This window comes from Dermacentor silvarum, chromosome 3 (genome assembly GCF_013339745.2).
Source record: "Dermacentor silvarum isolate Dsil-2018 chromosome 3, BIME_Dsil_1.4, whole genome shotgun sequence".
Taxonomy (NCBI): domain Eukaryota; kingdom Metazoa; phylum Arthropoda; class Arachnida; order Ixodida; family Ixodidae; genus Dermacentor; species Dermacentor silvarum.
Window position 1 is genome coordinate 108,905,106 of NC_051156.1, and position 26,457 is coordinate 108,931,562.

Below are 26,457 nucleotides of genomic sequence, written 5' to 3' on the forward strand. Positions count from 1 at the left end.
AGCAGAGCAGGTAAGCGCGGCACTCCACCTCTTTGTGATCATTGATTCGCGGTGCTTGAAAAAAATTTTTGGCAGGAAAAACCATTGCGGATCACTTCTTTCCGCTCATCACGCAACAATATATAAAATTTTGAAATAAATTTAAAAGGCCGACCAGCCATCCTTTGTTCGATCTTACATGGAATAACCCCACAGCCACAGCGTAATCTGGTGGAGCCACTCAAGAGTAGCTCCAATCTCGGCACCACTCACAAAGGGTCTTCGCGGCAGTCCGTTCTCCTCGTTTTGACGAGAACGATCTGAACTGTCCACCCGGCGTCGACGGTGAGCTGCGGCTTGTAATGCTCTCTGCACAGAAGTCTGCTGAGCCGATCAAGCCTTACAACTGCAACTTACACGTCCGACACACTGCGTTTGCAGGCATCGTAAGTAGATGGCGCCACCATACTGGCGGAGGCTGGGGATCACGTGTTTTTTTTTTATTGCGCGCCTCGTCTGAATGACATCTTGTCGTCTGCTCCTGCACACAATGCGTTTGCAGGCACCTTAACTACATGGCGCCACCATATTGGTGGAGGCTCGGATCATCTGCGCCTGCTTTAAAGGGCATTTTTCAGGCGGCCGATAGCAAGCGCTTGCGTGGCTCAGTGGTAGAGCATCTGGCTCCCACGCAGCGGGCGCGGGCTCCGTCCCGGCGGAAACAGGGCACCTTGTTCGCATTTCCAGCTATAGCGGTTATGTTCGCCGGACACCGTCGGCGGCGGCGGCAGCGGCGGCGGACACCATCGCGAACGGAAACAGCTATTGGAATGAGCCCATGAAAGCTTACGCTGTAAAATCTGAGAAACGCGCCATGCCGCATTCGGGCTCCTTTCTCGCGCTCCTCTCTTGACACGTTGCGCCATCTAGTGGCGCTGTTGAGAAGTCCGCGTGTGGCCTCCGAGCTGAGAAGTGCGGTGCGCTGGTGCCTGCAAGTGCTGAGAATTGTTCCTTGCCTTGCCGCACAACCAGTGACCGAATTTGGCGAGTAGTTCAGTCAAGAGCGGCACATACCTAGTGGATTCATGGCGTAGCTGGTTAAATTTTTGGCGTGAAAGGCGTTCCTTGAAAAGTGGCACATACCCAGTGCATATGTGGCCAGTCTGCAAAGGCGTCGGATTGCTGCCGTTGAGGAACCCTTGTGACGTGGCTACGATTCCCGGAAGCTCATCATCGACGAAATTTAAGAGGTCTTTATCGTCATCGTAGAGCGGCATATTCCCTGTGATACCTAGATGTATGCATAGTTATACCTAGTTACCCAAGTTGGCGTCAAAGACGTTCATTGAAGAGACACCCACACCTACTAGCACATACCCTGTGACCCAAGTTGGCATATTGCTGCATCAAGTTCGTCCAGTCCAAATCCTCCGTTGACACTCCTCACGAACGCGAACCTAATTGAAGTAGACGTACATGGTGTTCCGTTCACGACATTGATTGATACTGGAGCCCAAGTGTCCATAATGAGCACCAACCTATGTCGTCACCTCAAAAAAGTTCTTACGCCTGCCCTCACTCGAGCCGTGCGCGTCGCCAATGGCGCCACTGTTGCCGTGAGGGGTATGTGCACTGCTCGCGTATGAATCGCTGGCCGCCAAGTTCCGGTCCTGTTCACCGTGCTGACCAGTTGCCCTCATGACCTAATCTTCGGGCTCGACTTTCTGACGACGCATTCTGCCGTCATCGACTGTTCCACCGGTACGCTGTGCCTCGAGCTTCCTCTTCTTTCGGACGTTTGCCCCGAACAACCGAACACCCTCTGCACTACAGTGTTTGTTCGGTTACCTCCAAAAGCCCTAACCTTCATCGAATTGGTCTCAACGGCAACCGCTTCCTGATGGCGACTATGTCGTTGCCCCTATTTGTGATGTCCTCCTGGCGCGCGACATCTCTGTTCCACAATCCGGACGTTACCCTTGCCGCTAATCGGATGTGTCTCCCCGTTATCAATTTTGGCTTGACGAAGCAAGTGTTACCTGAAGGCGTAGCGGTGGTCACGCTCCGGTCAGTGAAAGATGACCACGTCACTGCTTTTGCAGCCGACGCGTCTCCAGATCCTCCTGATTACCCGCAGGATGCCTTGAACCTCGACGGCCCATTACGTCCCATGGTCGCTCCGGACCTCGCTCCTGACCAAGCAGCCGCCCTATATCGCCTTTTGCTTTTCTACCGCGACATATTTGACACTGACAATCGACCACTTGGTCAAACGTTCCTTGTTAAGCATCGGATCAACACTGGTGATGCTGTTTCTATTCACCGCCGACCGTATCACGTGTCCACGGCAGAGCGGCAAGTTATTCAGCAGGAAGTAAACAAGATGCTCGCCAAAGACATTGTTGAGCCCTCGTCGAGTCCTTGGGCGTCGCCGGCCATGCTCGTCAAAAAGAAAGGTGGCACGTGGCGTTTCTGCGTTGATTACCGCCACCTAAACCGAATCGCTAAAAAGGACGTTGACCCTTTACCACGAATCAACGACGCTCTTTATTGTCTTCACGGTGCCAAATACTTTTCGTCCATTGACTTTCGATCTGGTTATTGGCAGATTTCGGTCGATGAGCAAGACCAAGAAAAGACCGCTTTCATCACTCCAGGTGGCCTCTACCAAATTAAGGTTATGCCGTTCGTTTTATGCAATGCCCCCGCCACGTTCGAACGGATGATGGACTCTGCTTCAAGATTGCAAATGGTCAACTTGCCTTTGTTACCACGACGACGTCCTTGTGTTTTCCCAAATTTTGAGACGCACCTTGAGTGCGTCGCAGATATCGCACATATCGTCGCAGGCTGGGCTCCAATTAAACTCATCGAAGTGCCACTTCGGGCGCCGACAGATTACAGTGCTAGGCCATCTAGTCGATGCTTCCGGAGTACAACCCGACCCGGAGAAGGTTCGAGCAGTAACGGCTTTTCCTGTACCTCAGTCTGTCAAAGACGTCCGGAGCCTTTGTGGGGCTCTCTTCTTATTTCAGACGGTTCGTGAAAGATTTCGCAGAAATCGCTCGACCACTGACTGAACGTCTGAAGAAAGACGTGCCTTTTACGTTGGGTTCCCCTCAGGCTGCCTCATTTTCACGCCTTATCACAATTCTGACCAATCCACCGATCTTGGCCCACTTTGACCCATCCGCACCTACAGAGGTCCGAACCGATGCCAGTGGTTATGGGATAGGCGCCGTCTTAGCGCAACGCCAACACGGACACGACTGCGTTATAGCCTACGCTAGCCGGCTTCTGACAACTTCAGAGCGCAACTATTCGATTACCGAGCGCGAATGTCTTGCTCTCATCTGGGCTGTTTCAAAGTTCCGCCCATATTTATATGGCAAGCCCTTCTCAGTAATCACAGACCATCATGCGCTGTGTTGGCTTTCGTCGCTCAAGGATCCTACTGGCCGGCTCGGTCGTTGGGCCCTCCGACTACAAGAATATCCCTACACAGTGACGTACAAGCCGGGTCGCCAACACCTGGACGCAGATTGCCTCTCTCGCTACCCAGTCGAAGACCCGACCTCTACGTCTGAGCCTGACACCGACGCCTGCGTTCTCTCTGTTTTTCCAGTGGTCCATGTCGCCGACGAGCATCGCCGTGACCCGTCCTTGCGTATCATCATTGACCGCCTGGAATCGCCACTTGCCGACAGTTCCCTTCGCTTATTCACACTTCAAGATCGCGTACTCTACCGCCACAACGTTCACCCCGGCGGCCCAGCATTACTCCTCGTGATCCCTAAACACCTTCGCTCGGCTGTTCTCCACAAACTTCAGGACCTCTGTACTGCCGGTCACCTCGGTGTGTCACGTACCTACGACCGGGATCCGCCGACGCATCTTTTGGCCAGGGCTTCCTCGCTCCGTTTGAAGATACGTAGCTGCGTGTAAGAAACGGCAGCGACGCAAGACACCATCGACGCTCCCTGCTGGGTGCCTTCAACCAATCGACATTCCCGCGGAGCCATTCTTTCGGGTTGGTTTAGATTTACCTGGTCCTTTTCCTCTTTATACCACGGGGAACAGGTGGATCGCTGTGGCCACAGATTACGCCACGCGCTACGCCATCACCCGAGCGCGCTCCCTACAAGCTGCGCCATAGATGTTGCCGATTTTGTTCTACGCGACGTGATTTTCTTACATGGAGCTCCGCGACAGCTTCTAACAGACCGTGGCTGGACATTCGTGTCAAAAGTTATCGCGGACATCCTGCAGTCCTGTGCCACGAGGCACAAGCTATCCACGTCATTCCATCCGCAAACAAATGGCCTCATGGAGCGTCTTAATGGTACTCTCACAGATATGCTCGCGAAGTATGTCTCTTCAGACCACACTGACTGGGACCTCGCTCTACCGTTTGTCACGTTTGGGTATAATTCCTCGCGCCACGACACAGCCGGTTATTCCCCATTTTTCCTTCTGTTCGGCCGAGAACCAGCACTGCCCCTCGACACAACCCTCCCTGTTCACGCGGCACCCACCAGTGAATATGCACTTGATGCCATCGCCCGCGCTGCCCACGCAAGGAAAATTGCCCGTGACCGCCTTCTAAACTCCCAAGAGAGTCAAAAGCGTTTGTACGACCGGCGACACCGAGACGTGCACTTCCCGCCTGGTTCTTTGCTGCTTCTATGGTCTCCGTCACGTCAGGTCGGTCTGTCAGAAAAACTGCTTTCTCGTCGCATAGGCCCCTACCCAGTGCTTCGGGCCGTGACTCCCGTCACCCACGAGATCGCCCCTGACGCCCCATCTGCTTCCCAGTGCAGTGATATTGTGCACGTTACACGACGGAAGCAGTATCACCCTCCCACTGATGACATTTAGACGCTCCGGGACGTCGCTTCTGCCGCCGGGCGATTATGCTACACGTGTGTGGTATTTGGTTGTTTGAACGAGGTGCGCGGGCGCCATGACTCGTGAAAAGAAGACGAAGAACGAGCTGAGCTCACGCTGTGAATCTAACCGGTCAACGCTGCAACCGCTGTTGTAAATATAACCTGTAAATAGTTGCTCGTCTTACTGACTCGTCCTTCGCGTAACAATATCAAAGAGGTTCGTTGACGACCGGCACACAGCAAGGGGCACAAGCCAGGGTTTGAAGTCGGCGTGAAAGAGTTTCTTCCAACAGCGGCACCTACCCAGCCCCCATCCACAGTGACGCATGTCGGCGTGAAAGAATTTCGATGAAGAGTGGCCCCATCGCCACAAAATCAGTGGCCCAAGTTGGTACGATGGTTGTTTCTAACCCTGTTGCCTCATCACAGCAGCCCGATGCGCTACACATTGGACCAAGGACTACCCAGTTATCCAGGTAGGCGGGAAAACAGACAGAATCATGCATAGATAAGTAGATAGCTACAACCAAACATAGATAGCCCTAGAAAGTGCTGGAAGTATCCTAACAAGTTTACCGCAATAAATTCGGCAGGACCCATCTCACGATGACTGTCTATGGTAATGCGTATAGCATTAAATCGATATAGCGACACAACGTATCGCCACCGTCGAAGTGAGTTATGTATGAGGCTTATACTGCAGCTCGACTACTTTTTTGCGCTTCCCTATAATAGTTCCCCTGCAGGTGCTCCTAAAGGGAGCAGAGTTGCGGATAATTCCGCCATTATGTTCTACAGCTATGCTGCAAAGGAACTCATCGGGTGGGCAGGAGCCAACCCAAGAACAGCGTTGAAACTTGCAATTGATGGGGGCGCCGCCGCGCGGGGCGTCGCGCATTCAACGCATAGGGAAGCAGTGAGGACGCTTAAGTCGCAGCTTGAAAGTGTATCGCACGCTGCTGGATGGTCCAACAATTTCTTTAACGGTCTACCGGGAATAATTTCTTTTCTTATGTCGACGTAGAACCGTGCCTTTGTGACCAGTGAGAGTGGTTGATAAGCAGACTGCGCCGCGTGGAGTGTTTGTTGACATCGTAGCTCCTGCATACACGTGCCTCTAGAACATGCTTACAACTTTCTTAATTGCATTACAGTCCTCACGGGACTGAATAAAAGCCGACAACATGTTCCAAAATTTGTAGCGTGCCTTTTGTTAGGGATGAGACGTCGCCGATACCTGCACCTCCTATCGTGTGCACCAACAATATTCCCGCGGGCCTACCGCAAGGCGATTGCTGCTGCAGGGGACCGGAAGTAACGCACGTGCCGTTTAGGTTGATGGTGTGAGCGAAAACAGATTTCTATCTCGCTTGTAACAGCCGAGGGTACCACACTTACATCGTCTGGTGCATTTTTCGAGAAAAAAACACACGCTCTCAAACGGGTAAATGTTAAGACTATATGTAACATAAAACGTTCACTGAGCCTGTACTAAGTTTTAGGTGCATCTCATGTTATGTGCACATGTAATTCATTTTCATGCCATGACACGTAATTTATGTCATGCATGTCATGTGATGAATGCATGCTATTCATGCCATGACGTGACTTGCCATGTCATGCGTGCATGTCATTCATGAGATGAAATGAATGGCATGTCATGTATGTTATGTCTTTCATGTCATGCATGCATATCATTCATGTCAAGTCACGTATGTGATAATGTGATGAAACGATATGCGTGCATGTCATTCATGTAATGTCATGCGTGTAATGGAAGCGGTGGTTTCAATGTTGATGGCATTGAAAGGAATGAAAAGACGGCGTCGCGTCCGTAAAGTTGCCTTCTCTGCTGCGCGGCGGAACATTTGACATCATTTTAGACCAGGTGATGGCGCTCGGAAAGTATCGGCGCGAGTGCCGTAAAGAAAAGGCAGCGCAACTCAGCTCCCTCATGGAGCATATACAAAGACAGAACCCTCTAAGCTTAAGCCTCTAAGAACACTCGGCGCCATCTAGCGAAGCGTGCGCATGGCCTCTGAAATGCATAGTGCGCCGGTGCGTGCGAACGTTCCGAAACGCGTAAAGGCCATGTGACGGTCTTCACAGACGAGTGGCGGCAAATATTAACAAATGCATCCCGTGTGCAATAACCGTGCCTTGCTGGCGCTGCTGCTGATGATGATGTAGATTTGTGGCCATTGCCTTTGTAACGAGTGAGTAAACTGTTACCCACTGTGGAAAATTTGTAGCACCATCTATGGAACATGGAAACAAGCAAAGATTTATTCATTTATTTTATTTCACAAATAGTGTCAACCTTTCCCAGGCTGTTACAGGAAATGGCTTATGAAGTCACACAGAAGCACATGTGGCACACATGTTTGCATACCGCAACAAAGAACAAATCATCAAGCCTCGTGAACAGACGAATACACGCCAATTTGTGCCAAGGTACAGGTGGTTACTACTACCCTTACTAAACATACAAATAAAATAGTACATATCGCTATTCTTACTATAGGAGGATGTAAGAGTCCGGTTACGCCACAAAGTTGTCTGCAGATTTGTCCGCCACAAAGTTGTCTTCCCGCGGCAACGCGTTCCATATCGCTATAAATCTAGGGAAAAAAGGAGAATTTGATTGTGTCACGGCGTGTGAGTGGCTTATCATGCCAGCTTCCGCTGGAATGACCATGGAGCGGTTTCAAGTGCTCGGGTTTATCTGTGTTAACACAAGCCTGCAAACCATGAAAAGGAACTTCATTGCAGCCACGCGTCGTCCACACGGAAGAACTTTTATTCCTGCTACATTCCGAAGAGCACTCACGCTATCGTGGCGAAAATACTTGGAATGAATGAAACGTAGTGGCTTAGTTTAGATGCTTTGCAACCTATCTGCAAGGTATACCTGATGAGAGTTCCAAACTATACTACCGTACTCCGGAATTGGTCGCACTAACGTTTTGTAGGCTGTTGGACTTTCGTAGACCGATATCTGTGTTGTGTTGCCATAGTGGGAACGGGCCTTAACAGTTTTCCTAGTTACTTGGGTCACTGGGTGGTCCATGGTCATATGGGTATAGCGCATTGGGCTGCTATGCTAATGGAACAGTGTTCAAAAGCCACCGCAGTCAAGTTTGGTCACGGGGTATGTGACACTGTGTACCTATGTGTCACATTTCAACGGACCTCTTTGACGCTGGCATGAGGGGCTGTGTATGTGCCACTCGGTCGGTGCTGCTCTTCAATGAACCCCTTTTATACCAACTGCGGGCATTGAGAATATGCCAGTAGGTGTGTGCTGCTGTTCAATGAACATCCTTGGCGCCAACTTTCGTAACTAGGTAATTGCCACTGGAAGTGTGCCGCGGTATTATTATAAAGAAGTCGCAGTTTCGCCCGAAAGGCGAAGCATCATTTGCGACAGCAAATTAGGTGAGAGCTGTACGTAGTAAGGATAGTAGTTTTATCGGCTGTATAAACTTGGAAACATTCGCTTATAACTGAATTAACAAGCATGGTCTGAGCGCGCACAAGCAAACATGAATGAATCGCACTCGATGACCGCAGACAACCGCTGTCATAACGCTGGCGTGAGCAAGTGCGCTGCAGCAGCGAGCGAAGGTTCGTGCGGTCTATCGCTTCAACGGAAACTGAGCGGCAAAATCACAACGCATACAAAGGTAGGAAGTGTGTGCAGATCGCTTTCAAGAGGCGGTGCGCGCGACTGCTCGCAGCAGCGCAAAGTACAAGTGCGCAGTTGTTGGCAGAGTAAAAGCCGCCCCTCCCCTCCCTCCCGCGCTGCCGTCCCACTTTACTCCTTTCGCGTGCGATAATGAATCGCCAGATCTCTTTGCGCCGGGTCGCTAAATGCGCAGTTGGCTCCGGAGCCCACGGCCCCCCCCCCCCTCCCTCGCTTCCATCCCACCACGGTCTGTCGCGCGACGGAGACGTCGCGTTCGCTCTCCGCCGAGCGTTTGCTCTCCGTGAAAGCGCGCGTCCGTCGCGCGCTCTATGTGCGTCGCTCGCACATACAGCCTACGGCGCGTGTTCACGATTTTATCGCCCTTGGACTTTATACGCAACCTCACGGTGACCGCGTCGATGATGGTAGAAATCCGCTTGGAGTGTTCATTTAATTGGTATCGCAAAAAAATGTCTTTTTAGTTTCTCCGGGGCTTCATGGAATCAAAACCAGCGCCGACCGCGGACTTTACAGCGGCGCCAATATGCGGCGCCCCTGTAAAGCGGCGCCGCATATTTCATTGTCAGGCCGCCTCTCGGTTTTCAGCTCCGACAGCAGTAGTTGATTGTAGACTGTGGGTTCCTAGTCGTCCCCAAATATCGCACAGTGCAGAAATGTGACGTATTGAGCATCGGTCACACTTAAGCCACGCTGCTGTTAGGCAACGCCAATCAATGTGCCCCTGCTTCCTGCACTTAAAGGAGCAATTCTTGCTGGAAAGCCATTGGCGCTTTTCTTCCGCTTATATTATGGCCCGGCAATCACGCGTCACACGTCCTGGGATGCCGCAGAGGGGACACGTAGTCTGTCCAGGTGTTGAAGTGGCACCTGGCGATGAAGAGCGTGCTGCCAGTGCTAGTGCTAAGACTTAGTTTGCCCGCTTCGCAGCGGCGGCAAAGTAAGCCTTCAAGTACTTAAACTTTTCAATGTTGGTGAGATCGGGTGCGTGTGAATGATTGCCTCGTAGTGGTCCCAAAACCCCTGCAACTCACGGTTGTCACCGCTAAAGACGGATGCTTGAAGGCCCGGTGCTCGCGGCCTACTGTGATCGGCGAGGGTTTGACGAACCTCCGAGTGAGCAGCTAACATGGCACTGCTAGATGCGTCATTCGTCCCCGCATGTCTCGATTGGTTGAATCAATTCAATTTTTCCTGAAGTTGAACTGCTGGCAAACAGACTGGACTGAAAGCAATAATATGCAAGCTTCTGATGCCACCCGATGCGTACTTCTTCCCCAGATATGGCTGTAACAATGAGACACCAGGCCATTCGCAGATCATCACCAGCGCAAATCTTCCTGAATATCCTAAACATAAGAAACGGTATCGATGCCGAATTATTTACCGTTACATGTTTCCCAGTTCTATTTGACACTACGCAGAACTTCAACGTTTAAATGCGAAATTGTGACTTCGTTGTAAAGACAATGACGCTTTCTTCTATCTTATCAGGCATCAGAGTTTATGTCAGTTGCTAAACTTTCCAGTGATACTAGTATTTACAGGTGCCATTTCATCGCGGACCAAGTCCTTCTTTCTTATACACTTTTCCCTTGCGAGAACAGCAATCCAAGCAGCGGCTGCAACAGCGTTCACAGCTCCACAGATCACAAAGAGCCAGTCGTAGGCGCCTACTTTGTCCCTGAAGTGCCCTGCAAAATAAAATATATCAACGTGTTATTTATTTTTGTGTTCTTAAGCACAATAAAATCAGATGTTCGGTTCTTGAAGAGCCTTCTGTCCTAAAGTACAAGTCAAAACACACATCTTTAAAAAAGACAACTAGATGCAATAAAGGAAATAATAAAAAACGTTGTTAAGTGATTGATAAATCTCACGCGAACAATACAATCGTGCAGTAAGAACAAATAAAGGATGTCGGCAAATTATGATACGTGCAATAACGAGCACATCACTGTGACAAGCAAGCGTAGCCTCCAATCAGGTTATTATAGCCTAGTTAATACCAAAGGGTATGAATATCCATGGGATGAGAAGCTCGATACGGCATTAGATTGAAATAAAAGGTTTGATAGAAAATACATAACACAATTTGGATAGAGTAGGTGACTGTACGCAAAGAAATTAAAAAGGCATTTCACAAGTCGAGCGGGCGATGACCAGGGTATAAACACTTTCTTTCAGTTCAGGGGCGTCCACTAATCTTTCTAGGTGGCCATGAAGGGCCTCACGGCGCAAGTGAAATTGTGAACGCTCCATTAAGATGTACTCTACAGAAGTGTCCAAGGTGTCAAAGCACACTAAGACATCTTTCTCTGTGTACGATGGGAAAGTGCGGCGCATACAGTTTGTCGGTGTAACAGTATGCGTATTCAATGAAGACGTATACTGTTGACACTTTATTCACGAATTCAAGATATTTTAACACCGTTTTAGTGTGCCTAACACTCTATCGGGACATGGTTAGTATTCCAGTTTTGTCGCTCTCTTGTTCAAATATTTATGACCGCGAGCCTGTTTTGCGGCACTGACAGAAAAAGACCCAGACGGTCGCACAAGCCAATGTCTTAGGGACCGCTTCAAATTTGGGGCGTTATCGCTTTGACTCATTAATAATGTCTAGCTAAAGCCACGTATTCGTGCAAGTGAGTACTATCCACATGACGGCACGGCGCGAAAGAGGAGGGCGCTGATAACACAGGCGCGGACATCAGTTAAGCTTTTTATACGATTTACCGGTAAGCTGTTCTCGGTGAGAACAGCTTACCGGTATGCTTACGGTAGGTAAGCTGTTCTCGGTGAGAACAGCTTACCCGTGAGAATATAGAGGCTGACAGGATACAGCGGCTGGGTGACCTTTGCATCAGCATGCCGTCTATTGCCCTGACCGAAAACGAAATCGATCATCTGGCTGTGTTGCGTTAGGGGATCACGAGAAGCGTGACGCCATGCACAAATGTCAATTTTTCTTCGTGCATAAACTATATATTTCTGCGGTTTCGTACGTAAAGTTTAGTTGATATCAGCACCTGTGTCGTGTCTTTTCCTTCTTTCCTCGTCTTTTCCGCTGTGAAGTCATGTCGAATTTGTATCACCATTTCGCCCAAGCTTTCAGTTTATCAAGTAGGCACATTGCAGGATTAAGGCTTTCGTTTCAGTGACCCAGTGAGTTTTTTTAAAGCGAAGCACTACTTGGCTCATCCCCCCTACCCTTTACGTGGGCCAGTCTTTCACTGGTCGCACACTGGTATTGCACACCAAATAATAAAGGCCTTTGTGTAAATTCTAGCATCACTGGCGCGTAATAATGATACATGCATATTGCGTGTTTCGTGTGGACGATGCGCCCGGGTGCCCCGACGAAGGAGAACTGCTTCTGGCTCTCGAGCTGTCAGATGAACTAGCCAGCGCTGCAGCTATCCTTTGTAAATGTACTTTGTAAACAGTCTGCACTTCCGAATCCTTCGTTCGCGTAACGTACCGCGACATACAGTAACCGTGACGTACATTGTTGTCGGGGTCGCAGGAGTAGAAGAAGACGGGTAACGGCACTCTCCATCAAAATGTTACGCGAACGAATGATTAGGAACTGGAAACTATTTACAAAGCATATTTACAAATAATAACTGCAGCGCTGGCCAGTTCAGCCGACAGCTCGAGAGCCAGAATCAATTCGTCTTGTTCGTCAGGGCACCGGCGCGCACCGTCCACAAGTAACACGCAATATGCATGTATCAATATCACAGTACAACGCTGAGCAAGGCATGTGCCCACGGAAGGGCCTGGAAGAGGCAGAGCGCGATGCCAGAGAACCTAACATGCCTCTTCGCTCCACTTTTTTAGTGCCGTTGCTGTCATGGCGAGCAGGCGCAGCCGTGGTATCACACCAGCTGTCACTCTAAATGATAATTACCTGTTCGACAGTTGACTTCAAACGAGCGTCCCCCAGCACAATAACTCGATGGTCTACTTAACATGAATCCGGGCAGCGAGAAATTCAGTGATGGGACAGCCGCGGAACAGGACCGTGTCGTTTCGAATCCAAACAAAGACTTTGGCAAAAACGTTGCAGAGGACGAGTACAGTCTAAGAAGAAAAGTAGGTAATGGGCTATTGAGGTTACTCCTTTAGGCGAGGAACTCATCTGCAACAACCATTTTCTACCTTTAGGTGGTAAGAGCGAGTGGATGAACTGTTACTCCCAATGCGGTTACACCTTCGAGGATTAACAGTTGCTCTTTTCGGATGCTCCTCAAGGGAGAAATGGTAAACCTTTCCGATGCTCCTCAAAATTGCAATTAACGAAATCTAAAAATCCAAAAGTAGGATTCGAATTTGCGTCCAAACGCAAGTTCGAGTACTGTCTAGAGTACCAGTAAGTGGCTAGAGTACCACTCAGCTGCTCTAGCCACTTCACCATGGTAGCTCGTTTGACGAGACAGGACACTGAGAAAAGGTTAAGCATCTGAACGCAGGTGCGGCAATGCATAAGTGATCCAGCATTTTGTGTATGCTACGCAAGGACAGTCTAACGTTGTGAGTACTTGCAACCATAAGCGACTGCAAAAAAAGTCGCAGTATCGCCCGAAAGGAGAAGCATCGATTGCGCTAGAAAATTATCAGAGAACCCTACAAAGTAAGGACAGTACTTTTACCGGTCATATCGACTTGGAAACATTCGCTTCCTTCCTAACTTAACAAGCATATTGACAGCGCGCACAGCAAACATGAGCACATCACACTCAATGACCACGAACACTCGCTGCCAAAACGCTGGCGTGAGCAAACGCGTCGGCAGCAGCGAGCGAAATGACCTTCGTGCTGTTGTCTATCGCTTCAACGCAAACTGAGCGCCGAGAACACAGCACGCACAAAGCTACGAGCCGCCGGCGCACCTAAACATTGCCTGCAATGCAGATCGCTCTCAAGATACGGCCGCGCGAACTCGCAGATCCGTCACATACGCAGTTGCAGCCGGGGTAAAATGCCACCCACCTATTACCCCCCCCCCCCCCCGATGCCTCGCAACATTGGGTGCCTCGCGCGTGGTGAAAGGCGGTGCACATCCAGCCCGCTTCTTTCTCTTTTGCTCGGACGAGATTGAGCCACGCTCGTCGGCGCTGAGCCGTGCTCCTTCAAGGGCTGCAGAAGATAGCGTCAGCCTTTCCCTTTCTGCACGAACCACTTACTACTACTCGGCTCCCCTCGCACTATTTTACTCGCACATACAGCGAAGCGTGCGCAGCGACAGTGTTATCGCCCTTGGACTTTATACGGAACCTCACGTCGACGACGACAGCAGAAATTCGCCTAGAGTGTCTATATAATTGCTATCCCAATAAAATAAAGCTGCCCTATTATTCTTAAGATGGCTTAAACTGAGATATTACGTGATGTGCGTGTAGCGGGCACCAACGGGGCACGCACGACGACAGCGAAGGCCAACTACTCTGTCGCTTAGCGTGCCCAGTTTGAGCTCCACATCGCTTCAGTTAAGTTTGTAATCTCCTTGGAACGGAAGGAACGTAGGCACTATTGGCCAAGAAAATCTGGCAGTTCATGAATGACTTGCGCTTTTAATTTGTATCGTTCACTTATGGTGTGCAGCATACGAAGTGCATGGCTCTTCACATTCCACCTTTTAAATTTCATGCAGTTCTCTCACGACGAGGCAAAGTGCTGCTTTGCTTGTAGTGCAATAGACAGTGCATGAACTTCGAACTATTCACGATTTATAGGGAAAACCTTTATTCCGCATCACTCTACGACATTGACGAAAACAGCGGAATGCATGGGGAATAACTGTTGCCGTTCGTCCTCCCTTTGCTCTCTTTCGGACCAGGGACTAAACGCTTACTCTATGACATTTGCACACGGTACGCACACTGCTGCAATTAGTTCCATGAGGGATGAAAGCGGCCTCTTTAAGAATAACTGTACAGTTACTCCCGTTTCCCCGAAATTTTTCTCAGAGTGTGCAGTTCGGTTTGTAACGTGTGCGATAGTCTCTTGTTTGTGTCACTAGTGCGAGCGGTTTTCGAGTGCCGCAAACCTACGTTGAACAAGCCATTACGCAGTAAAAGCAGGTCCACAATGGCGAGGTATATTTCCAAACTGTCGCTAAACAAGAACAGCTCGCAAACATCAAGGAAAACTAAGCTTAAAGCAATTCGCACAGTGTATGGCATACGCGTATGATCTGATAAAACAGAACTCCGAAATAAGCCGATGAGGCACAGGTTATCGCTCCCTAATTCCTAAATTCACTACGGAGAATGTGATGGTTCGATTGTGAAACTTCTTAGCAAAACTACACACATAAACCGTACCTATCAAGGATGGCTTCACAAATGATAGCAGCCCGGCCGATGCCACGACGATGCCGAAGGATACTGACAAGTTCTCACGTCCGAAGTAAGACGCCAGGATCACCGGAAAAAGAACCATTGCCGTGCCGATGCTGAAGGCGATGCCAACGGCCACGGCGAAGATGAGTCCGTGGATGCGTAAGAAAGGCAACAGAAGGAACGTCACCGCCTCCGCACCCAATGTGATCGTGAGGGCCGTCTTGATTTGTCATTAGACCGCGGTCGACGGCGCTCGGCAGCGTCAATCTCCCAAGAACCTCAGAAACGGCTCCCGCCGCCATCACGGTGACTGCAGTCGAAACCGCTACTCCTCGATCAGAGGCGAAGTCGACGAAAAGCGACATGTAGAACTCATAACAAACGCAGTAAGCGTTGAAGCTGTACATTATAAGGTAAAACACGGGGCTTTTGAGCACTGTGCATGCATGGCGTCGCTTGTTCGCCCCTTCATCACCGGTGGCTTTCGGAGGAAGCTGGGCGGCGATTTCATTCTCATCGGGAGCAGCTTTCCGCTTACTTGGGGCACGGGTGAACTGGCTAAACGCGAGCCCGTTCATGGTGACGGCACCGAAGATGAGAAGAGCGCCACGTAGGCCATAGGCGGCAGTGAGGTACTCAAGTAGTTTGGGGAACACGAAGAGGCCCACGGTTCCACCGGCGAAGTTGAGGCCCATCGCCAGGCCCTCGTTCTTGATGAAGTGCTCGCTGATGACGGTAGGGGCCACTATGAACACCACGCCCGTACCTATGGCTGCAACGAAATAATTTTGGACAAAGAAAATTTATCGATTTACCCAATACCCATTGAAAAACCGACATCCCGCTAAGAATTGCAGTTCGAATCATGTTACTGTTAGTGTTTACTGTTCACCAGAACAAAAAAAACTATCCCATGCATGACAGCTTAGGGAATCACACGTTTCCATACATGATGGCGTCATCACTACGGTGTTGGAAATTATTTACGGTCACGTAAATGTAGCACCAGCAAGCTATAAGGTGAAGTTGGCCATTACTGGGTGCTGATTACTATAACCGAAGGTTGGCTTAACAGTGGGACACACTATTATGCCGCCCTTTCCATCAAGAAATCGCTGTTGAAGTATAGGCAATCATCTAGCTTTCCTGCTGTAAAGAAAACGAGAAAAACGTACATACGAGCATGTGGACAATGTTTCACGCGTACGTAATAAAATGTTTTGTGTCCTGCATGTTTAAAAACTTTTCCTTAGGACATGGACTCAACACTGAAGCTGTCTTTTCGAGATGAAGAAGCTTACCAGGCGTGTAAAGCTTGAAGGAACTGCTTAGCAAGGTTTATGTAAATGATATTGTTAGGTTTGGGGAATTTGTACGTTACGCGCTATTTATACAGATGACACAAGTTTGTTTCGCACTGGTATTGATGTTCAAAAATTTATAGATATCGGACTCTTCATACTCAAAAAACTATATGCTTGGTTTCTTCTAAATTCTGTTGCCGTCAACTGCTAAGCAACAAAAACCGTCGTATTTCAATAAAAATCTCATTTATGTACACACTATAGAAACCTGAAGTTACATAATGTGGTAATACATATGTCTCCTGTGCCTAAAACATTTAGGATTTTATTTCACGAGCCCATATTCCGTAAGAATCTCACAGAAATGTTACGAAAGAAATATTGTAAGCCTATACTAGGCGTTCTAAAAAATATATCAGCAGCATATTCGTATGAGACAAAAGCTACTCATATATGGCTCTCTCTTTGATCCCCACCTAAGTTACTTTAATTTGCACTTAATAAATTGCATTTAATAATAAATGCACTTATTACCTTAAATTGTTTCTTTGCATGAACAATTATGCGGGAACTAAAGACGATGACTGTCATTGTAAGCGAATAGCCTGAGCGAACAAATGGACGAGCGATCGAAGTACAAATCAACCCCTCCTTGCCGCCCATCCCCGCTACTCGGTTGACCGAGAGTACACGCACTTTCCCTGGGCACCTTCCGTAGCCTCCCCGGAGTTTCTCCGTGGCAGCCGCGGAGAGCGGACGCGTTCGCTTGATATCCTTGGTGCATCCTCGTCAATGCTGTCAGCGTCCGACGGAACGCTCGCGTGCATCAGAGAGTCTTGTTCGCCGCATCGTCCACGATGGGCTGGTCACCACCACCGGGCTACAGTGAACTAGAACAGATTAACCGGGTGGCCAGCGGGACGGGCGACGAACGAGCCAGTGAGTTCCTCCATCCCCGCAACGCGCTTTCCCGAGAGCCCGCGCTCTATTCCTCGCCTTCTCATGGCGAACGAGCGAGTGAGATAACGAAGCGATAGGGCATCCCCCCTGCCCCCGTCTTCATGTCCCTCCTCGCCACTTAGCTGCACGAGGGCTCGCGCGCGGCGATCCAACACCACCTAGACTAGTTTAGGTGGTGTTTGACGATCCCGGCCTGATCCCCCCCCCCCCTTCGCCCCTCTTCGCAAGTCGGTTGCCCCTGAGCACGCGCATTCCCCGTAAGCGCGTTTCCTCGCCTTCCCTCGCCCCAATCCGACCAACCGTCGCAACACCTGCCTACGAGGAAAACGACCGAAAGAGCCAAAGAAAGCTATTCACTTAAAAAAAATATTCTGACCCCACTTGCTGTTTAAATCGTTTTAAGCGAAGCTTTCATTGCAGTTTTTGAAGAACGCTCTTCCTGCTTAGCGACCATTCTCAAGTAGAGACCACACGTCCTATTTAGACATGTTTTCACTGGCAACCGCCTCGTTCAACATAAACTTGTGGCGCTCGATCATGCACATTTCATGCATGACGGCGGAGGAATGACAGTGATGGAACCACGACAGCATGAAGACGACCGTATGACGACGATGGAAAGACGACGAAGGCATGACGACAATGGAACGACCACGACGCCATGGTGATCATGGGATGACGATGCGGGAGTGGTGACGATGGCATGACGATGCCGGCTAGCCGACAACGGCGTGGCGGCGTTGTCGTGCCGATGCTGTAATTATGCTGATTCTATGAAGATAACTACGGAGTGCCAACTACGGTGTGACCATGGAATGACGGAGCTGGAATAACGATGACGGCATGAAGAGAATGAGATGAAGATTATAAAACGATTACAGTGGTTTGATGACGTCATCATGACAACAACGATATGACTTTGCTGGAATGACAACTGTACGACAGCGAGGTCGTGTCGACGATTGTATGACGACAATGGGATGACAACAGTGGGATTATTGCGACAAAATGAAGACGTTGGAAGGACCTCGACGGCATGATGGCGACAAAATGACGACGACGTACTGATGACAACGGAATAAAGATCACGGTATGACGAAGAAGGCTCGAAGGTGGCGGCGAATGGCCACGATATGACAACTCAGTGACGGTGACAGAATCAAGACAGCGGAATGATGACAACATCGCAACAAAGGAATGATTACAACGGCATGCTGGCAATGAAATGACGACGACGGCATGACGACTGCGCGACGGCAGTAGGACCACTTAGATGGTATGACGGTGATGCAATGGCAATGACGGCATCACGACAAAGTCATGACGACCGTGGGTTGACAACACTGGAATCACTAGATGGAACGAGCACGGCAACATGACAACGCTGAAACGATCACAAGTAGGCGTGCCGTCCTGCGTGAAATATTCGGCAAGACAGCAGCAGTAGCAACAGAAACGTCGAAGGAAGAAGCACAGAAAGTTTCGCTTTGAAAACGCCTTTCGAACTGTAGCTGGTTTAGGTTACAATGCTGGCACCACCAGTGTGTTCCTGAGCTTTTAAGATAACCAACTTTTATCTACGTTTAAAGCGGAACTTCATCCACGAGGTTCTGAATCGAAAAGCTCGACAAATTTACGAAAGTATTTACCCATTAGTTTCACATGACACATTGAATACTGATATTCAGGCGCGGATCCAGAGGGGATGTCCGGATGTCCTAACCCCCCCCCCCCCCCCTCAGATTTCTGCATCGCCCCCTCGCTGACAGGGGGATGGCCCTATCGCAAAAAAATATGGCCACCAGCATTCTTCAAAAGTATTTTTCGCGAGTACCAGTGGTATCAGCCATGTCAGTCAGCATTAGTCAGTAAAGCTAGCTCGCTCACAAGCTTAGTTGTATTCCGTAGGAGTGTGGTATCGCGAAGCTGCCGTAGTTATTTTTTATTATGAACACCTTGGACCTCCTGGCGCCTGCCGTGCCTTACTCGTCCCGTCGGTGGCGTCGAATGAACGAGGGGACGTCCCTTTTGCCAAGCACGCCGAGGTCCGCTTGAGCGCCTTCGCGCCTGATTAACTTAGTTTCCCCTTAGGGTGTCAACGGTTGCCTCATTGGCTGTCATCGGTTCCGCGACCAACCTGCTTAATGAAAGAGATCTCTTGCTGAAGTGTTCATATATAAGTAATAACAACTAACAGCTGAACTAAGAACTACGCATAGGCAACTTTATTTTAACTGTAGCACTCATTGTGATCACAGTTACACGTTGACAATATCCAGTACGAGCACAGTACCGTTCGTACGCTACAAGTTTTTCATTGTAACTTCGCACTTTCATTGTCGTACATTAAGCATAGGAGGCTCAAGCCCGCCGCATCCGTTTATCTGAGTGAGCGTTCTCGCGGAGCGGGGCGAAGCCTCGAGCCGCGGCTGCGAATTGGGGGAGCGTGACGTCAGCGGCCTACGCCAGCGCGCGGGCCTAGGATGGCGTCGCTTGGTTAGAGAAGCGGGAGCAGATGCGCGCCTTGTATAAAAGGATGACGTCGAGTGGGAAACAAAACATGAAGACGCTGGCTCGCGCTCTCGGCTAACACGCCACATCGTTCTTCTTGTAGGTGGTGTCGTGAGTCTTCATACGCGGTGATTCGCATATCGTAAACACCCAGCTTTGTAGTTGCTGCGTTGGAGCGGGGAGTTACGCCCGTATTCAAGAACGTTCCTCTAGTCAACACACCACCACGACTCAAGAGAGAAGATGGCACCGCCATCCCTCCACAGAAGTGGTCACTGAGCTTCATGATCATTCACGGAAATTCATGAGAATTGTCGCGTCTTTATTCTCGATTATTCTGCGCAGTACGACAATTGAAATTTGGAGTCTGATATCTCGGAGCACGGACACGCTAGAATAATTCTTCCGACTGATACTGTGTAGAAACTCGACTGTCTCTAAGTTTTCAATACAACCATACCCACTAACTGCAGTCAACAAAAAATAATTGTTCAATTTTAGTTAATTGGGCTGCTCACAGCGATAATTATCATCTCACTTTGTGCCCCCTGGCCACATAACTTATTTGTACAGGTGGTCTTCGCGTGCCTCCCAGAGCCTAATTTTAAGAAAAGCATAAAGCTTAGTTTTGAACACCCTGTATTATCAGGCGCAGCCGCCAAGCACATGGCTGTATTGGGTAACGTCCTTTTCCTATAAGATCGCAGAAACCGATACCTGGCTTCGCTACAGGTCTTCTTCCTCTTTCTGGGGTTTTATGTGCCAAAACCAGTTCTGATTATGAAGCACGCCGTAGAGGAAGGCTCCGGATTAATTTTGAGCACCTGGGGTTCTTTAACCTGCACTACAACGCAAGAACACGGGCGTTTTTGCATTTCGCCTCCATCGAAATGCGGCCGCCGCGGCCGGGATTTGATCCCGCGATCTCGTGCTCAACGCCTGAGCTGACTGAGCCACCACGGAGGGCTACAGGTGTTGCTTTAGCCGTATAAAACGCGCATTTATCGTGAGGAAAAACGGTAAATTTCGCTAAATAAGAAAGGCTACTATCATCATCATCATCATTGACAGAAGCTGACCCTCCCCCCCCCCCCCCTCAGAAAAAACCTGGATCCGCCCCTACTGATATTTTCCGAAGGACACGTACTACCTACAGCAACAAACGCGTAGAATGTTTTTGTAACACCATACTGAATAAATACAAATAACTGAACTACTGTCTCCATGTTACTGACATCACCATGGTATAGTAAAATGACTTAATTCTTATGTATAATGCCATTGGCGTATAGGTGTTTATAGCTTTTTTATTGTTTGTTTTCTATACGCCTATTACCCTGGTCGTTCGTTAAGCATCTCTTTACCTATACGTGTTTGAGTGGGCTGCTTTCTTTATTGCTGCCGAGTGATGAGGGAGGTGGGGAGTGGGTTAAGCTCCTCAATCATTTGCAGTAATTCGTCTCCAGTGTTGCTGTTTAATCTGCAGCGTTTATCTTGCCTTCCTCATCATGTTGTACTCTGTGCACTTTTGAGCAAAAAAAAAAATGAATGGCAGAAAGTAGAGTGCAGTGAATGGCTGAGATAGGTGTTATTTTGCACAAAGCTGCCCCGGATCTTTTTTGCATTTAACTAGACCAATTTACTATGAGAAACTGGATTATACATGGACACATGCCTCTGCTTGCCGCACATATGCAAAAACGCCCGCCACGGCTCAACATTTAGCAAGGAAATGTTCTCTGAGCCACTGCAACGAAGCATCCTAATCGCAGCACGAGTTGCTGAGTGCACAAGATTATTGCATACTACATTTAGGTTTAGACAAATGAGCCTTACCGTGTATTACGCCCAGTGTAAATGTCATAAATCCAATTGTTGTGGCAAAAAAGCTCAGCAATAGACCAGCGCTTGAAATCGCTGTTCCCGCAATAATCACTAGACGAGCGTTGAACCTGTGCACCAGTGGTCCCGTAATGAAGCCTGAAAGGTAAGAACAAATGAGATACATGCATACTTCTCTCACTTTTCACTCTTACATTGTATACGCTGCTTTATCGGCACGCACATTTTGTGCGCCTGTAATAGCTCCTGAATACGTTTTCCCGCAAATACAATTATCATTATCGTCATCGACCTATTTTATATCCACTGTAAGAGGTCTTAAGTTATCCCAGCTATCTCTGAGTACCCCTGCCTTGCGCTAGCTTGTCCCAACTCGCGCCTGCGAATTTCCTAATTTCATCATCCCACCTAATTTTATCACGTCTTCTACTGCTTTTCTGTTCCCTTGGCACCCATTATGGAACTCTAATTGTGCACCGGTTATCTGCAGTACTCATTACATGGCCGGCACCGTTCCATTTTTTTTTCGCTTAAAAGGAACTATAATATCGGCTATACTCATTTCCTCACTGATCCACATTACGCTCTTCCTGTCTCTTAACGTTACGCCAAACATTTCTCGAGCTGTGTTAACCTCCACGTCTCTGCCCCATATGTTAGCACCAGTAGGACGTAATTATTGTATACTTTTCAACGACTGTGGTAAGCTCCCAGTCAGGATTTCGTAATGCCTGCCGTATGCACTCCAACCCAATTTTATTCTTCCGTAAATTTCTTTCTCGTGATCAGGGTCCCCTGTGAGTAATTGACCTAGATAAACGTACTCCTTTACAGACTCTAGAGGCTGACTGGCGATCCTGAATTCTTGTTCCCTTGCCACGCTATTGAACATTATCTTTGTCTTCTGCATATTCATCTTCAACCCCACGCTTACACTTTCCGGGTTAAGCTCCTCAATCATTTGCAGTAATTCGTCTCCAGTGTTGCTGAACAGGACAATGTTATCTGCAAACCGAAGGTTGCTGAAATATTCACCCTCGATCCTCACTTCTAAGCCTTCCCAGTCTAAGAGCTTGGAATGCTTCTTCTAAGCATGCAGTGAATAGCATTGGAGAGAGTGTGTCCTTGCCTGACCCTTTTCTTGATAGGGAATTTTCCACTTTTCTTGTGGAGAATCAAGGTAGCCGTGGAATCTTTGTAGTTTTTTCCCAAGGTATTCCCGTAACCCTCCTGTACTCCTTGACTGCGCAATGCCGGCATGATTGCTGGTATCCCTAATGAATCAAATGCCTTTTCATAATCTATGAAAGCCATATGGAAAAGTTGATTGTATTCCACTGATTTTTCAGTCACCTGATTGATGACATGGATGTGATCTATTGTAGAATATCCCTTCCTGAAGCTGCTTGTTTCTTGAATGATTGAAGCGTTGCTATGACTCTATTGAAAATTATTGTGTGAATATTTTATACAATACTGAAAGCAAGCTCATGAGCCGATAATTCTTCAATCCTTTAACGTCTCCGTTGCTCTGGATTAGTATAATGTTGTCATTTTACCAGCTCTATGGTACACTTGAAGTCGTGATGCATCTTCTCCATCTTTGATGAAGTCGATTGCTATTCCATCTTGTCCTGCCATTTTGTCCGGCTATATGTCTTGCAAGGTCTTTCTAACTTCATCGCTAGTAATGGAATTAGCCTCTGTATCCCGTTCATCACTATTTCCAATGAAGGCTGCGTAGATGCTCTGTGTATTGTGCAAAGGTCAGTACAAATTTCTTCTGTTGCTTTTACAATTCATCATGATACCTGATGACAGTACGCTGCTTGTTTTTCACTGCATACATCTTGCCTTGTCCTATGCGAAGTTTTATTCTCACTTACATGCTGCAGCCATTTTTACGGCTTCCTCAATCTTTCCGATGTTACAATTTCGAATATCCTTGACTTCTTTCTTGTTTGTCGGTTTTGACAGCTTAGTGAATTCTACCGGATCTCTTGAGTTCGACACTTTCATGCTTTGTCATTTCCTTATTAGGCCATTTTTTTTACTTGAGAGAGCTTACCGATTCATTGCCTTAGTGTCTTACCTCGCATTGCATCGGTTCTTGATAGCTGGATGGGTTCCTTCAGGGCATCTTCGTGAGTCCTCCTAGCAGCTTCCTCGGTATGTTCGTTGCCCATGATGCCGCGGTGGCCTGGGAACCCCTGAAAACTGATGTCATGTCCTTTCTCTGCTAGTTGGTGATATAGCTGCCTTATTTCCAACAAAAGTTGGCTTGTGGTCGACGACGTAGAGAAGATAGCAGAAATTGCAGGATTGCCATGTAATCGGTAATTATGCTCCATCTTCGTGGTAGATCTTCACGAATCATGCGAAGCGCAGCAAGCTCCGCAGCAGTCGACGTTGTCCGTTGAGAGGTTTTAAACTGACTGATCACGGCTTTTCGGGGGAAGATCACAGCTCCTGCAGATCCGTCTACAGTTGTCGAGACATCAGCAACAAAGCGTCGCATACTCGCGCATGATGTCAAATGATCTTTGTGGAACACGCCAGGTTTCCGGCATACTCGTCTGCACCGCCTGGACCCATCCATCAGACTACACATTTCATTTGGACTATCCCTAATCGAGACAACTGTTCTCAGCCGACTGTGGCCTGAAGTAGTTGTTTACGAATGCATTTACTCGCTACATCGCAATGGCTGCCAGTGCTGCCTGTGACACCTGTGATAGCCCGTAAACAATAGAACGTATCCTCTATTATTAGAGCGTAAGCTATTAGGGGGTGATCCCAATAGCCGTTTTGGTTGGTGATGGTGTCCGCCGCCGCCGCTGTTGCCGATGTCAGTCGCCGCTGTCACCAGGAACGAGAAGAAAAAAAACGTGGGTAACTTGCACTAGTGGTGCAAAGCTAGAGTAAACAACGGAGCTGGTGATCGACCTAGCTTTTCTTCCAGGTTTTACTAGGCTTGACTAAGGTTTTCTAGGAAATGCTAAGTGCTGCTAGGCACGGTTTTCCGAATTGGATCGCCACCGACGCACAGATTCTCGCTTGGCCGCGCGACGCGCTTCAAGATGAGCGGCTTCTTCTTGGGGTGTCCGGATCTTCTTTGGTTGTCCCATGCCAAGGGTACATGTACTCTCCACAGAGTCAACGAGAGTTGTGCCGCCGTCGCGGCGGCTCCGAGCTTTATATCCCCGGTGACGTCACGGCCAAGCGGCATGTTTTGGCTGGTCAAAACATGCCGAGCCGACGCCAGAGGCGCCTGCTGCAGTCACGGACACCGCGCGTGTTCGACACGCGGTGTAAAAAAAAAACCAGTTCCCGCCGGGATCGAACCCAGGCCTACTGCGGGGAGTCACCTACTCTACCACTGCGCCACACAGCGCTTGGTAGCTCCTGCAGAAACATGCCCTATACACGCGTCCTAGCACGCGAGGAGTCATGCGATGTCAGATGCGCGCCATATAGCGTCCATAAGTGCACATATTACATTGCAGTCACATAATATTGCAACAGGTGGTACGCCATGTAGCAGTTCCATAGATGCGGTACAAGGTAGATAGACTTTGTATAAAGGTTATAAATAGGAATAAGGTGCCTCAGAAAGGCTGGCTGACGTTTGGATAGGAGGACCTATCTTCGTCAAAGGCAGTCTTGTCACCCTCGGCGGGTTAGGTTTAATAGGTTAGTAGAGTGTCGTCACGTGCTGTCGTTTTCGGTGGGGGCTTGCTGTAAAGGGAGACGGAAAAGAAAGTGAGCGTTGTCGCTTGACGTCTCCAGACGTTTTTGATAAGACGAGGAGAAAAGCGGGACAATGGGAAAGCGGCAGAAAATAAGAGAAAAAAATCACAGCATATCCACGGGGTGAATGATGATGAGTGGGCGAAGCTCCGGAGGGAATCATCGGTAAACCGTGAATCTTCCGTGTAATTCGCCCAGTCGATCATCATGTAAAGACGTGAGAAACACTGTGTGTATATATACAAAATCAACTTTAATTTGTTCTTAGACGATGGATGGCTTGCGTTGTCCCTTCATTATGACGGTTTTATGGTCCGTGAAATGAAGGGAGAGCGGTTCCTGTAAACGCGTTAGAAACGTGCAGTACTCTATAGTAAGGGGGAGAGGCCACAGCGTCTTACGCAGCCGTTTACACATGCCGGAACGTGCACCGCGTTTGCCGACGCCATCACATGACTGCTGAGAGAGTATAACCCCCGTATTCATAAACGCTCCTCGACTTGAACTTGACTTGCCACCACCTTCAACGCGTTTCGAACGCGCTGCCCAAGGCGGTGGCAAGTCAAGTTCAAGTCGAGGAGCGTTTATGAATACGGGGGTAAGGTGGAGAGGCCACAGCGTCTTACACCAGCTTCTTACACGGGCCGTAACGCGCTAGCACAAACGCGTTAGAAACGCGCAGTCTTTCGTTAATGTTGGGTATTTATTGTCATCGTGGTGCGTGTGTCCAGGAGCGCTTCGTGGCGTAGTCCGGTACATTACAGAGACGACAGTTTATCGAAGATACAAAGATTCCTTTCCGATTTAACCAGGTTTTAACAGGTAACGTTTCAGTGTGCACTTTGAAGAAGAATGTTTTAGTGTGAGGAGGAATAGGCATAGAACACTGTTTTATTGATTGCAAGGATGCCATATTGTTTTGGGACGTTCTCCAAAGGACTTTAAAAAAGGATTTTGATATAAATGCTTATACAATACGATATCTGATACAACCTCAATGTGACGATGTGCCTTTTGATATGCTCCTGCTTATGGCGTTGCACAGTTTATGGAAAACTCGCATGCTAGATCGGAATGCAGAACCAATTGTATCTTCGAAGTCACATTTCATTCGGATGATTTCACAGCTGAAAGACTTTTATGATCAGAGAGACTCCCAACCAGAC

The 26,457-nt window shown here is 48.7% G+C and overlaps 3 protein-coding genes across 4 annotated transcripts in view; all 3 read right to left on the bottom strand.

The window, feature by feature from the left end:
• The window catches only part of LOC119445676 (monocarboxylate transporter 2), a 172,376-nt gene that overhangs the window by 60,889 nt on the left and 85,030 nt on the right, over positions 1-26,457 (bottom strand). The gene's annotated exons all lie outside the window — the stretch shown is intronic.
• The window catches only part of LOC119444660 (monocarboxylate transporter 2), a 163,567-nt gene continuing 146,915 nt past the window's right edge, over positions 9,806-26,457 (bottom strand). Inside the window, exon 6 of the transcript XR_007465999.1 lies at positions 9,806-10,000. The gene's annotated coding sequence lies outside the window, so the exon portion shown is untranslated. The remainder of the gene's footprint in view (positions 10,001-26,457) is intronic.
• Positions 10,138-26,457, bottom strand: part of LOC119444659 (monocarboxylate transporter 9-like) — a 41,216-nt gene continuing 24,896 nt past the window's right edge. Inside the window, exons 4-6 of the mRNA XM_049663513.1 lie at positions 21,536-21,679; positions 14,907-15,696; positions 10,138-10,268 (exon numbers count right to left, since the gene is read on the bottom strand). Coding sequence (XP_049519470.1) covers positions 14,981-15,696; positions 21,536-21,679 — 860 coding nt within the window. The 3' untranslated portion in view covers positions 10,138-10,268; positions 14,907-14,980. The remainder of the gene's footprint in view (positions 10,269-14,906; positions 15,697-21,535; positions 21,680-26,457) is intronic.